Raw genomic sequence first — 12,673 nt, forward strand, 5'->3', positions numbered from 1 at the left:
ACTTAGACAGAGAGCTTGATGATAAGGTTTGTACCTATTTCTAATCTGAACAACAAGCACAAATATTGTAATGAAGCTTGACTCCTCATGCTCCTCGCTTAAACCATGAGCTCCTTGGATGCCACTATGATACCAATAGAGAGAGAGAGAGAGAGAGAGAGAGAGAGAGAGAGAGAGAGAGAGAGAGAGAGAGAGAGAGAGAGAGAGAGAGAGAGAGAGAGAGAGAGAGAGAGAGAGAGAGAGAGAGAGAGAGAGAGAGAGGCCGTGCACTATTATCTAACAAATGCATGATTTCCTAATAGGGTCCACCAAGAGTTAACTATCTCATGGACTCTCCTATTAGTTGCTGGGCTCTTTCGATCTTTGAAGGCAAATTTAGTACTACCATACAGGTGGCTCTCTCAGTCCATCGGTTGCCTTGCAACATACATAAAAATTCACATCACTACTTCCAATAAATGCATGACTTTTTAACAAGTTTTGTCGAGTGTCGATTGTTGCATGGGCTCTCTATTAATATCTTTACTCGTGGTCCCCTTCGCAAGTCTATAAACCTGCCACAAGGGCCAAGGCTCTCATAGTCATGCAAACAAGTCCCTAGATGGCACACACGAATGCTGAAAGCCAATATACTTTTCCTAAGCAAACAAGTCCCTAGATGGCACACACGGATGATGAAAGCCAAGATACTTTTCCTAAGCAAAAGGAAAGAAAAGAACTTCTTTCGCAAGAAGGCTGTGCTTCTTTCTTCAACCCCCCGCGCTCTCTCTCTCTCTCTCTACCCCGCGCCCTTCCCTGGATATTCCATCATGTTTACCATCACGCCTTCTCAGTCACAGTCTTCGTCTTCGTCTGCGTCTGCTTCCTCTTCTCAGCAGCAGTTGTTGCAGCAGCAACAGCAGCAGCTCTTGAAGCAGCAGCAGGCCATCATCCAACAAGCCATGTTGCAGCAGCAAGCAGCCGCGCTCTATCACCCGGCTCTTATCGCTGCCATGTCTCAGGTGCGTTTCACTTCTTCAGTCGGTTAAAGTCTGTTGTTACCTCAGGATGTGACGCGTTTCGGACCAACACTTACACCTTCTATGTGACATCGTTTAGGAAACTCCATAGAGTTTTACGCAGGGCTAGGGTTTTAAGGCCATCGATGTTCGATAGGGAGAAGATGATGTCCTTGTCCATTCACAGACCGCACTCGTTTAGCAGTATTGAATTGTCGCTCTAGAAGCAAGGCCAATGATCGAGTCTTGTATGAGACATGTGAGGTTGTGTCGTACTGTAATTTAATAACTTAATGGACAGCTCCTGACATTTTCAAAACATGCTTAACAAGTGCATTCGTTTGCGCTAGCCCCCCTTGCCTGGAGTTATGGCAGCTTCATATCTTCTTAGACTTTCTTTTGCTTTTTTATCTTCTTTATTTTCCGCATTGTTTATTTTCTTTGCTATTTTCAATTTATTTTTTTGCAGATTGAGCCCATGCCAAATGGGAATCTACCACCAAGATTTGATCCAACTTCATGTCGAAGTGTGTGAGTTCGACATCTAAGTTTTATTTTTTTGTGTTACACGTTTCTTTTTTTTTTCTTCGAGGGTTTCTTGAACAGGTGGTATCCTTTCTGCTGTACAATCTCTTAATTGATAACAGAACCACAACATTTTTTAAAAGAACAAATATATATTTCATTACTTGCATATGCATAGGAGCACTATATCCCTTACTTTAGAACATTTTGTCAATGAAATTGACGCACAAGTGGTGCTGCAGATACGTGGGCAACATTCATCCCAATGTCTCAGAAGGGCTATTAGCAGAAGTTTTTGCAACTGTAGGCCCTCTCGCAGGATGCAAGCTTATAAGAAAAGAGAAGGTACAACTTTCTCTTAAAATTATCTCTTGTCGAATAATTGAACCCCTTTTTGAGTAGTTTATTCTTATTTGTTGCTTTGAGTAGGTGAGATTGCTTTGTTGACATGATGGTCTGAGTCCTGATCCATGTGTCCAAGTCCTGACACATTGATCACGTTCCTTGACAAAATTTTTCGGTTCTTAAAATCCCTAAACATTTAAGTTATGACTACATTTGTTGTGCATCTCAAGTTTGATTTTGAGGATGTTGTCAAGGAGTTAGCAAGGTGTGCATGGAGGTTTCCATGTAGGTAAGGATATGGGTGAAGTACTTAATGTTTAAGAATCTGGCTGCATCATGCTTGCCTGTCAAGTTAGACAAGTTATAAACTTCTCTTGCCTCGAAGAAGCAAGGAAGAGGGGTACCAAGAAGGGATTTTTGCAAATAGTGGAGCTTTTTGGAGTGTTTGCAGGGTTCACGCAACAAAGTGTTGGGCCACCAAAATCAAGGCATGCATTAATCTCAAATTTACATGCACTAATGCCTAATTTAGACCGTCTAAAACAGTCCCAATAAGCAATTAATATCCCCTATAAAACAGTATGCTGCGGGCCTTCCAATCTATCCCCACATTCTTACCTTGTTAGTGGTCAGCCCTATCGTTTTTCTATCCATCTTGCCATGCTATCATCTTGAGCCACTGCCCATTATTTGGAGCTGCCCGCCTTTGCTATTGGAAGTATCTCCAACCTGTTTGCTGCCCACAAGAGCTGTCGCCATCACCCTGGAGGTCATTGGCTGCTGTTTGGAGCCATCGCCAGCCTGCTGAGCTGCTGCCCTGCTGATCTACATAGTTGCCATCAGTCTTACAGTAGTGGAGCTAGCATTCTTCATCCTGCAGCCTGTGCTTTGCTATTTAAAAGGGCTGTCAGTTGATGTCATTGTTATCACACTCTTTTATTGTTCATGGAGCTGCTTTTCAGCCAATGATTGCATTTTGATTGCCTGGAGTCTACATTGACATCTTGCTGCCTGGAGTCTACATCGTCATCTTGCTGCCTGGAGGATTGTGTTTCTCTTTCTTGACTGCTGCCCATGACATCATCATTAGTGGATTTTGCCGTTGTCATTGTTACATTAGATTTGATACTATTCACCTCTATCTTGGTCCTTGAAGCATGAAGGTTAAAGGTCCTTTCATCGTATCATGCATGTTCTCAAAATTCATTCTTATGGAGCATTCTTTTAATTATGTTCATCATGTTGTAGTATATTTTGCGGCTCTTTGTGTTTGCCATATCATTTCTTTACATGGTATGAAAGCCAATGCTTTTATAAAAAGTATTTTGTGACCATCTTGAAAGCTTGGCATTCGAGAGCATGTGAGAACACCTTTTGAGACGTTTCATACATCTTCCTTGAAGAAGTCTCCCTCAGAGCGTGTTCTATTGGCTCTTAGGGATTGGTAGGATAGAAGTGTTAGTAGATATGTCAGCTCATGTGTGAGTTTGAGCTGCAAAGGCTTGGGCACATTATTTAGGTTATTTAGGCATTTTTTAATTGTGTCATTTTATGGTCATATTGGGCATTTATTGCTGGCCGACCAGCATTAAATACTGGCCGCTTGACATATTTTATGGCATTATTTGTGCCTATTTATTCTGGGCTCCTCCTCCTCAGTTGGTTAGTTTACCACTTGGAGGTCCCGTGGAGAGGAGCCGGTGCCAGTGCCCACACAGCCAGTGACTCACTGTTGTATGCAACAGTCTCGTGTCTGATATATGGATTCCATTTCCCGAGCATACATCTGAGTTCTCATTTGAATTGTATTCTTTCTTTCCCTTTCTCTTTTGTCTTGTGTTTCAGCAATTTATTATAGCTTATGTTTATGCTTCCATTGCTGCACCACTTCTCACATAGTATCAGATTCAGGATTTGTGCTCTTTGCTATGTTTTCTTGCTGATTTCAAGACTGTTTTCACCCTTGCTGATCAGGTGATTGCTGTTTTACTCGCATTTTTTGCAGATTTACCATTGCTTGCTGTCTACAGTCCCTCTGTTGCCTCCGTTTTTAGTTTTCCAGCCTGTTTGTGGCAGTATTCAGCTTGTGTTTTGGTGTTCCTAACTTCTTCTTGGTTGGGCAATTATAGCTTCAGGCCGTTTTTGCTGTTTTTAGCAGTTTTCGACTGATTTTTGATCTTTTGCAGCAGCTTTTGTCTTCTTTTGGTCAGATTTAAATTTTTGGGTTCCACTGTATGTGAACTCTTGTTTTTTGCAGTTTGTACTCGTGTTTTGGTTGTGTTCCCTCTCCAAATACATTCTTTTCTCTACTTTTCTACATCCTCTACATATGGCTCCTCCATGCACATCCATTGATGACAAGCTCCATGGACCTAATTATTACACATGGAGTGTGGTGATGAAGGCTTGGTTTATCCAAAAGCGGTTATGGTACATGGTTGGTGGAGCTATGGCACTTTGTCAACAACCTTCTCTAGTTCCATCTGATTTTGATAAAGACAACCATGAGGAGGCAGTGTTTACATGGGATTTGGATGATACCCGTGCTTATTTGGCCTTACTTCGGTGTATTTCCAAAGAAGTCCTATTGGTGGTCACCTTCTGTAGGACAGCTTTAGACATATGGTCTAAGTTGTAGTTGATGTACGAGGCTCCTTTAACCATGAGGGCCGTTGCTCTCTATGACCAGCTCCAGCAACTAAAGTTTGAATCCAAAGATACGATCCAATCATTCCTACTTCGCGTTACCCAACTCTAGGACTAGCTTTGCACTATGCAGTTTGCCCTATCAAAGGCACATCTTGTTGGTATGATACTCTACAAGCTTCCTTGGGAGATATTAAGAGTTGCTATGATCTTCTCTATCTTCAGGAGCTGGTATGATCAACATCGACATTAGGTTCTCTTCTAGGCACCTTGGTGGTGGCTTAATCCCCCATTGCTTGGGTATCTATGGTTCTACTTGGTGGTTCTATGTTGTATGGTTTATGATTCATTCTCATTGTACCGTTGTATTGTATCAGATCATCCATGATTTGAGAGAGGGTGTTAGCAAATATGTTAGCTCATGTGTGAGTTTGTGTAGAGGCTTGGGCATATTATTTAGGCATTTTTTATTGTCATTTTATGGTCATATTGGGCATTTATTGTTGGTCGATCAGCATTAAATGCTGGCTGACTTGACATATTTTATGGCATTATTTGTGCCTATTTATTATGGCCTTCTTCTTAGTTGGTCAGTTCACCACTTGGAGGTCCTGTGGAGAGAGGAGTTGGTGTCGGTGCCCACGCAGCCAGTGACTCGTTGTATGTGACAATCTCGTGTCTGATATATGGGTTCTATTTCCCGAGCATACATCTAAGTTCTCATCTGTATTGTGTTCTTTCTTTCCCTTTTTCTTTTGCCTTGTGTTTCAGTAGTTTATTACAACTTATGTTTACGCTTCCATTGTTGCACCACTTCTGACAAGAAGATGTAGATCTTCCTCAAATTAAAAGTCTCCCACCAATGCAAATGCATTTTCTCTTTGATGTTGGATACACGATAGTCTTGAAGCAAAGATCTGAGAATGCTAGACAAGGACTAAGTCCTTAGGCTCTCGGAGTGGTGGAGGTGCAATGGTGATGGAAGCTCCACTCCTAAATTAAGTACCTTGGGACTTACATGCAAGTGTATTCGATGTGTGCTTATTAAGTTACTCAATCCCTTAGGCGACCACATTGCTTGCTGATATGCCCGTGCCTTATGGGCCATCCTAAACCTGTTTGGTACATGCACCTCACACTGGTTAAACACCTTCTTTAAGATAAACATCTAGAGTCATCATGTCACACACTTTGGTGTTGTATATCACCTAGTCAAACAATAAGCATCTTAAGTCCAACCAATAATCACCAATATGGCGTAAAAATCAACATGAAATTAAAATATGTTTATACTTTTGTAAACAGACATAAACATTGATATCGAAACATATATAGGTATGTACATTGACACAAAGTACGTATTCAATTTCAAAGCATCACTTATACCATTTATATGAAATAGAATGGAAAGAGTAGCCCAAGAATACTCAAAGAATTTCACAAAAAAATTTATATTATAATAAATAGGAGTTTGAGATGACTCAATACACTATATAAGTTGTGTTGGGAATGGCATCATGATGCTGTTTTCCACGAATGCAAGATACACAAGGGTGTTGGCTCACCACTATGTCTCGGCAAACCTCAGACAAGTTATCCCCTAGACACCTTCTGTAGGTAATCATAATTCAAGTGGCCAAATCGAGGATACTAAAGCTTGAATTGTATTTGTGAAATAAGAAGACTAGAGGTCAAGGCAGAAGGAGACCTCAACTCGTACACTCTGTTCTTTGCATAACTTGTAGAAAGCACCTTTCTTGATCCGCAATCAAGAATCTAGAATGAATCTGCATCAAACACAACCAACACTCCAAGAGCACAAATCTTGTGCACTGAAAGCAAATGGTAACCCAAGGCTGACACACAAAGGATCTCTGAAGTATGAGTACTACCTTCTCCATTTGGAACAAGTTGCATGTTACCCCTACCTTTTATGGAAACAGAAGAGCTATCTCCAATGAGAATTTGCCCATGCGAAGGCCGCAAATGGGCAACACTTGTAAAAGGAGTCAGGTGTCGAGAGGCACCAATCTCAACAATCCATTCACGAGGGTGTGGGGTCATCAATGCAACATTAGAAGCCTTTGGGGCTGATGCCTCCACCACCTCCAAATGGAGGAAAGCAACTAATGAGGGAGCAACCACCGCTCCAGAATCCTTTGAAGCCTTCTCCTTCTTGGTGTCCTTTTTATCCTTGTCGGGGCAATCCTTCCAGTGACTTGGCTTGCCACAAACGTGACATGTAGATTCCTTCTCTTTGTCCTTCTTCGGTTTGTTGTCCTTCTTCTTCTTATTGTACTTCCCCTTCTTTTGAGAGAATTGACTTGTCAATGCCTCTGGCTCGGAAGCATTTTGCCCTTTAAATTGTTTCTCTTGGTCCAAGACCGTAGGAACCAACTCCTCCCACCGAAGAGTCGATTCCTGATGTGAAGCAATCAAGGTAGACTAAAAGGTGAAAAATCTAGGCGGTAACTATGATAGAAGAGTTATTGCCATGTCTTCAGATGTGATCACCTTCCTTGCAATTTATACTTGCATTTGTAGTTGCCTTAGCTTGTTTGCATGCTCCTGCATAGAAGATGATTTATTAGGATTCAAGGTCCTCTTTTGCACTTCCAAAGTCACTCAGTCATTCAGTAGTATAATTGATCTAGTTCTAGCCATATGTCCCTAGCCACCGTCAAGTGCTCAATATGGACAAGAGAAAAGAGCAAACATGGGCATTCAATTTGTCCCAATGCACATGAGCTTGTGCCAACAGTGCCTTATCTTCTGTAAATAGTTTAGATTCATCCTGCGGTGATCTCACCATCCAGCTTCTGATTTGTAGGAAGAGTTGGTAGGACGATCCATGATCGCCTGAAATTCTTTTTCGGCCTCAAAAGACATCTTCACCTGCTATGCTTACAAAAACACAAAAGCAATCCCCTTTGATTGTAGAACACAGCTTGCTAGGGCTCTTCTCCGCTCGTCCCGCACATTCTTCCCTTGTCGGAGGCGATGAAAAGGTAAAATTTGCAGTTGAAGACTCAAAATGTAGCTTCTCTCCTCCTTGAACAGCAAAATCTATAGCAAAATCAGCAACTTCGCTCCTTTCCTGCACGCCCACGCTTGCCTCAACCTTGTTCAAATGCACAGCCCTCGAATGCTGAAAACATAGCCTTCTTGCTCGCCCTCAAACGCTGAAAATGCAGCCTTGTGTCGCCTTGAAATCTCCTCTTTAGGTTTGCCCACTATCAATCAACCTTTGCATTGCTCTAATACATGTGTAGCGGTGCGGAAGCGTACGACCAAGATAGAGAGAGAGAGAGTGAACATAGAGAAAAGAGAGAGAGAGAAAGAGACAGAAGAATGCAGAAGATCTACAATATGAAGAATGTTGAATAAAGAATGCAGATATGTGTACGGGTGCAATGCCAATGCCTGCGCATCTCCACCTTGATGATGTCACCCTATTGTACACCTTGAAGTTTGTTGCAATCTGAAGTGATTGAGTGTGTGTGGGTAGGCAAATATAAATATGCACACAATATGGTACATGTTGATTGCATTAAATGTCGCAGATTGTGCAAAAATATGGTTGTGTGTAGGGAAAACTTGTTTGATTGTTGACATGGTAATCTTGCGCTTGTCGAACTGCTCACACATGTGCAAAGTTGCCTTGCGTGCTACGTGGCACTCCAATGATGACTGTACAACCTATATGAATTGCCACGTGACACATAACAACCTTTGACAAATTGCTCTTGAATGCTTGTTTGACAGAAAAATGCTTGAACGTTGCCTAATCTAATACATGCTTGTCTGACAAATACAACACACCACCTTTGACAAATTGCTCTTGAATGCTTGTCTGACAGAAAAATGCTTGAACGTTGCCTAATCTAATACATGCTTGTTGAGGGGATGACCATATCTCTAATAGGTTGAGGGTTTTCTACACGGGATGCGTGTCGAGTGTGTAGATGGGAAAAACAACATCGCAAACCATTTCCACAATGACTCAAAGATTTGAGTGACCTATATAGTTGATTTGTCTCAACTTAAGTGGTAAATCATCTACACCATCACTAAATGGTTCAAAGTATTTTTTCTCATTTCAGGTGATTTCTTTCTATGTGGGTGCATTCTGTAAAGATAAAATTTGAAGCCTTCACCTTCTTACCTACTTGGGTATGGTGGTTCCAAAATAGGATGGGTATTTGCATAAAGACTGCAAGGAGTGGTACAATGGTGAGCTCATATCCCACGAATTTATCGAGCTCTTAGTCGCTTAGCAATCATTGCTAGCTCAAGTCTACCAACTCCTTGTCTCAGGTGGGTGCATTCTGTAAAGATAAAATTTGAAGCCTTCACCTACTTACCTGCTTGGGTATAGTGGTTCCAATATAGGATGGGTATCTGCATAAAGACTACAAGGAGTGATACAATGGTGAGCTCATATTCCACGAATTTATCGAGCTCTTAGTCACTTAGCAATCAATGCTAGCTCAAGTCTACCACCTCCTTGTCTTAGGATGGAGTGATGGAATGTAGGAATTGGACTGTCATGAATATACATGCTCCATGTTGTTTGTAGTTGAGCCATCGAAGTGCATATGGTTAGAAGTTGTTAATATTGTGGTGTGCCTTTTGAACCAATGTCAAACAATAGCCAGTTTCCTAAAAAGACCTTTGATTTTTCTTTTTCGAGTCTTTGGCTTTGTTGTGCTTACATACACACATTGGATGACAACAGGGATAAGCTCATAGCAAAGTAGTGCTAGTGATCTTTGTAGGCTATTTCTTTGAAGTGAAGGTCTATCGTTTGTGTGATTCTTGTATGAGCAATTTGGGTAGGAGGGAGGTGGTTTTCGATGAGAGGAACATCATGCAGACACTCAAATGTACACCTTTTGCTCCTTTTACTTCTTGTTTCACACTTGTACGTCCATATCGTCCAAGCCAAATCTACTTTTGGCACCCGACCTTTTTGTAGAGTTATCTACTTCATAGACACATTGTCACGAGAACGTGAAAATTTGATGCTTTGCTTATGTTTAATTGACATTTGATTAAAGGATTAATCAAATGTGCAATTAAAAGATGCACGTGTTGCACATGTGAGGTGCAAGCTACTTTCTCACAGTTGAAGATCGAAGGACCCTGTGAAAAAGATGGGTGTCAAAGGCAAAAGTTGTAATAAGTTACACTTGTTAGATTCTAGGTGAATTTTGGTATTAGTTTGCCCCTAGGACCATTAATTGGCCATTAAGTGTCAGTGGTGACACTAGGGACTAGGCATTAATTAATGGATTAATGCTTGTCCAAGGGTTATTTAATGCATGGGACCACTTTGGGTTGCAAATGGCCCAGCCAATTAATTTTTGGATGGGCAAGGTCAATTTTTTGGGCATGGATTAAGGGCTGAATTAATTTTTAGAATTAATTAATTTTGAAAATTAATTAAATGGCTTGAAATTGCTGAAAATGGATTAAGAAAGCTGCCACTTGGCAAAACTTTCCCATGCAAGTGGGGGAAAGGTTAAATAGGGCTGAAGGGAGAGGGAAATCTCGTTTTTTCATTTTGGAGCTGTTGGAAAGAGGTGTTACTGTTGCTGCCAGCTTTTGGGGCCAATTCCTAGCCATTGGAGACCATTTTGGTGATGGAGATTGCATATTCTTGACCTTGGGAAGCTGACAATTGCTGCTGATGCACTTTCTCCTGAAGATCACAGTCTCTGATGCTCCTATTGTTGTTGGTGCATCCGTTTGGGGCTGGTACAGCAGGGCAGCAACTGATTTTGATCAGTTCTCCGCGACAAATCTCAAAATTTTCTCTCTCTACAGCATTCTCTCATCTCCTTTAGCGTATGCTCAGCCATTCTTAGCAATTCTCAGCCATTCGGAGGAGATCTCAGCCATTTTTGGTGGGCTGATCTGTAATTTCTGCAGTAGAACCTAATTCATAGCAGAAATTAGGGTTTAGCAGCCACCTTGGGTTCTGTGCCAGAGATTGAAGGCTCAAGGGACTGAAATCAGTAGCTGATAATTGAAGATTATCAAGGGATTTCAGGAGCCAGCCCATCCCGAATTGATTTGGGGCAGCATTTGGCCAGCCAAGGGTCAAATTGGAGAAGAAATCCTGGGTGAAACAAGGGGCAAATGACCCAAAAGGCTTGCTGGACATTTATAACAGCAAGAGCAATTGGTTAGCAGGAGGAGATTGAAGAATCTCAAGTTGTACTCCTTCCAATTGAATGAAAGCTAAAGAAATACCGTAAGGGGCGCCAGCTTTTGGGGCCAACAAGGTGTCTACTGTCCAAGAATGTTATGGTAAAGTGTGTATTTCATTTTATGTGCATTTATTTATTGCTGTAATCAACTCTTAAATCAGGTTATCACCACCCATTCCAAGAAGGATGCTATAGGAGCAAACCATGTGGGGATTCAATGATTATTCTACTTGATTTTATCCTATAGGATTCAGGATGCTTCCTACTGTGTGATTGATGTCCTTTTGTCTTGTCTTGCTGAGGTCTCTCATCATAGATGGCTTGTCCTATAGTCAAGGACTAACCTTGTGGGGATATATTGATTCTAATTGGTTTGGGGATTTGGATACTTGGTGCTCCCATGGCAGCTACAACTTCTCCTTGGGCTCAACTCTAAATGCTTGCCAAGTTGGAAATAAGAGACTACAACTACATTTTCAATTGAGGTTGAACACTAGGACTTATATGATGGTATCTCTGAGGCATCTAAGTGAGGAGTTTGATGGTGGAGCTTTAGTTTACATGTGAGGCTTCTACAATCATACAATGATCTATTGTGATAGCCAAAGTGCCATATCACTTGTTGGTTAAGTCCATCATCAACAAAACAAAGCATGCTAGAGTCCATTGCCATTTAATTAGAGTAGGTGGGGCTAGGCATCATTGGCCTAGAGTTTTTACTGTCTTCCAACAACCACACTAATGTATTGGCTAAACTGGACTTATCCTTCATTGCCTTTCTCCAAGAGTCAACATGGATTCACTTCCCTTTGATATTGGCATGGCAGAGAGAGGGGTTTCCTATAGCTTTCCCTTCTACCCTTAGGTGGTGATAGGGAGTGCCTTCTTCTGTTGGTGCTTATAGGAACACTAGCGATCATATCCAACACAAGGGCCTTTCAGTTCCATAGATCCCTCCAACAGGTCCATAAATCCCTCCAACACCAGGTTCCCCTTCTTCATTTTATTCATAGGTACTTTTATCATTGTGGTTTGGATCTTCATGACCATTCTTGTAAAAGGGCGCTTTGGAAAGTGAATAATCCCCTTGTGAGGACAGTCCCAGGGTGGTGCATTTGCACTTTGCATTCGTTTTGTTTAGCATTTCATTCTAGGTGTAGGATGATGGTTTGCATTGCCCCTTGCATCTCCCATGCATTGGCATTGTCTTAATGTGAAATGGAGCCTTTGGAATGGAGGACAACTTGTGAAAGCAAGTGTTCATCCAAGGGAGAACACCTTGCGTAGTATACACATGTTTCCCCTCTACCTTGTCAAACAGTGTTTAGGTTCAAGTGTTTTGACTTGGACCCACCATATTTGTTGTTGGGAATAAAGGGCCATCGTGCCTTTTATACGTGCTCGGGTGTGAACACACTGTTGCACTTGTACTTTAGTCCTTTACATATAACTATCGAAACCCTAAAGAGTGGTACATCTTTTGTGCCCACACATTGTGCGTCACTTTCTACTACTGTTGCTCTCTCTCTCTCCACAATCGCCATTGCCTAACATTGAATCTCCATTGCTCATCAAACACCATGACAAATTGGTGTTAGAGTTGAAGTTTTCATGTTGCAGTTAGGTTGCAGGTCGTTAGTCCTAGTCAAGCGTGCGGCAGTCGACAAGCCCTCGATAGGGCGGACAGGTCAGCATAGGGCAGACAAGCCAACAAGTTGTTTAGGTGGTAGTGCAGCAAGTCGTTGATGGGCAGGCCATTGCAGGATAGAATGTTGACAGATAGGTCAACTCGAGTGCAAGATTCGATGGTGACAGGCAGTTTGCCGTCGCTTGTCACGCCCTTCTTTTTAAAAAAAGGGAAATCATTTATTTTCATCAAAGGTCTATCCCTTTGTTTGAAATTTGCAGGCCTTTATGCGTGCACAAGCATAGCTCAACAAATAT

At 41.7% G+C, this 12,673-nt stretch overlaps 1 protein-coding gene across 1 annotated transcript in view; it reads left to right on the forward strand.

Annotated features, from left to right (window-relative positions):
- Nucleotides 1-703: 703 nt before the first annotated feature.
- LOC148038019 (oligouridylate-binding protein 1-like) overlaps nucleotides 704-12,673 on the forward strand; it is a 40,625-nt gene continuing 28,655 nt past the window's right edge. The window contains exons 1-3 of the mRNA XM_087668001.1: nucleotides 704-1,001; nucleotides 1,468-1,529; nucleotides 1,766-1,868. Of these exons, the coding sequence (XP_087524127.1) occupies nucleotides 810-1,001; nucleotides 1,468-1,529; nucleotides 1,766-1,868 (357 nt within the window). The 5' untranslated portion in view covers nucleotides 704-809. The remainder of the gene's footprint in view (nucleotides 1,002-1,467; nucleotides 1,530-1,765; nucleotides 1,869-12,673) is intronic.

This window comes from Lygodium microphyllum, chromosome 3, assembly GCF_053477565.2.
Source record: "Lygodium microphyllum isolate KBCC chromosome 3, Lygodium_microphyllum_v1.1.10, whole genome shotgun sequence".
Classification (NCBI taxonomy): Eukaryota; Viridiplantae; Streptophyta; class Polypodiopsida; order Schizaeales; family Lygodiaceae; genus Lygodium; species Lygodium microphyllum.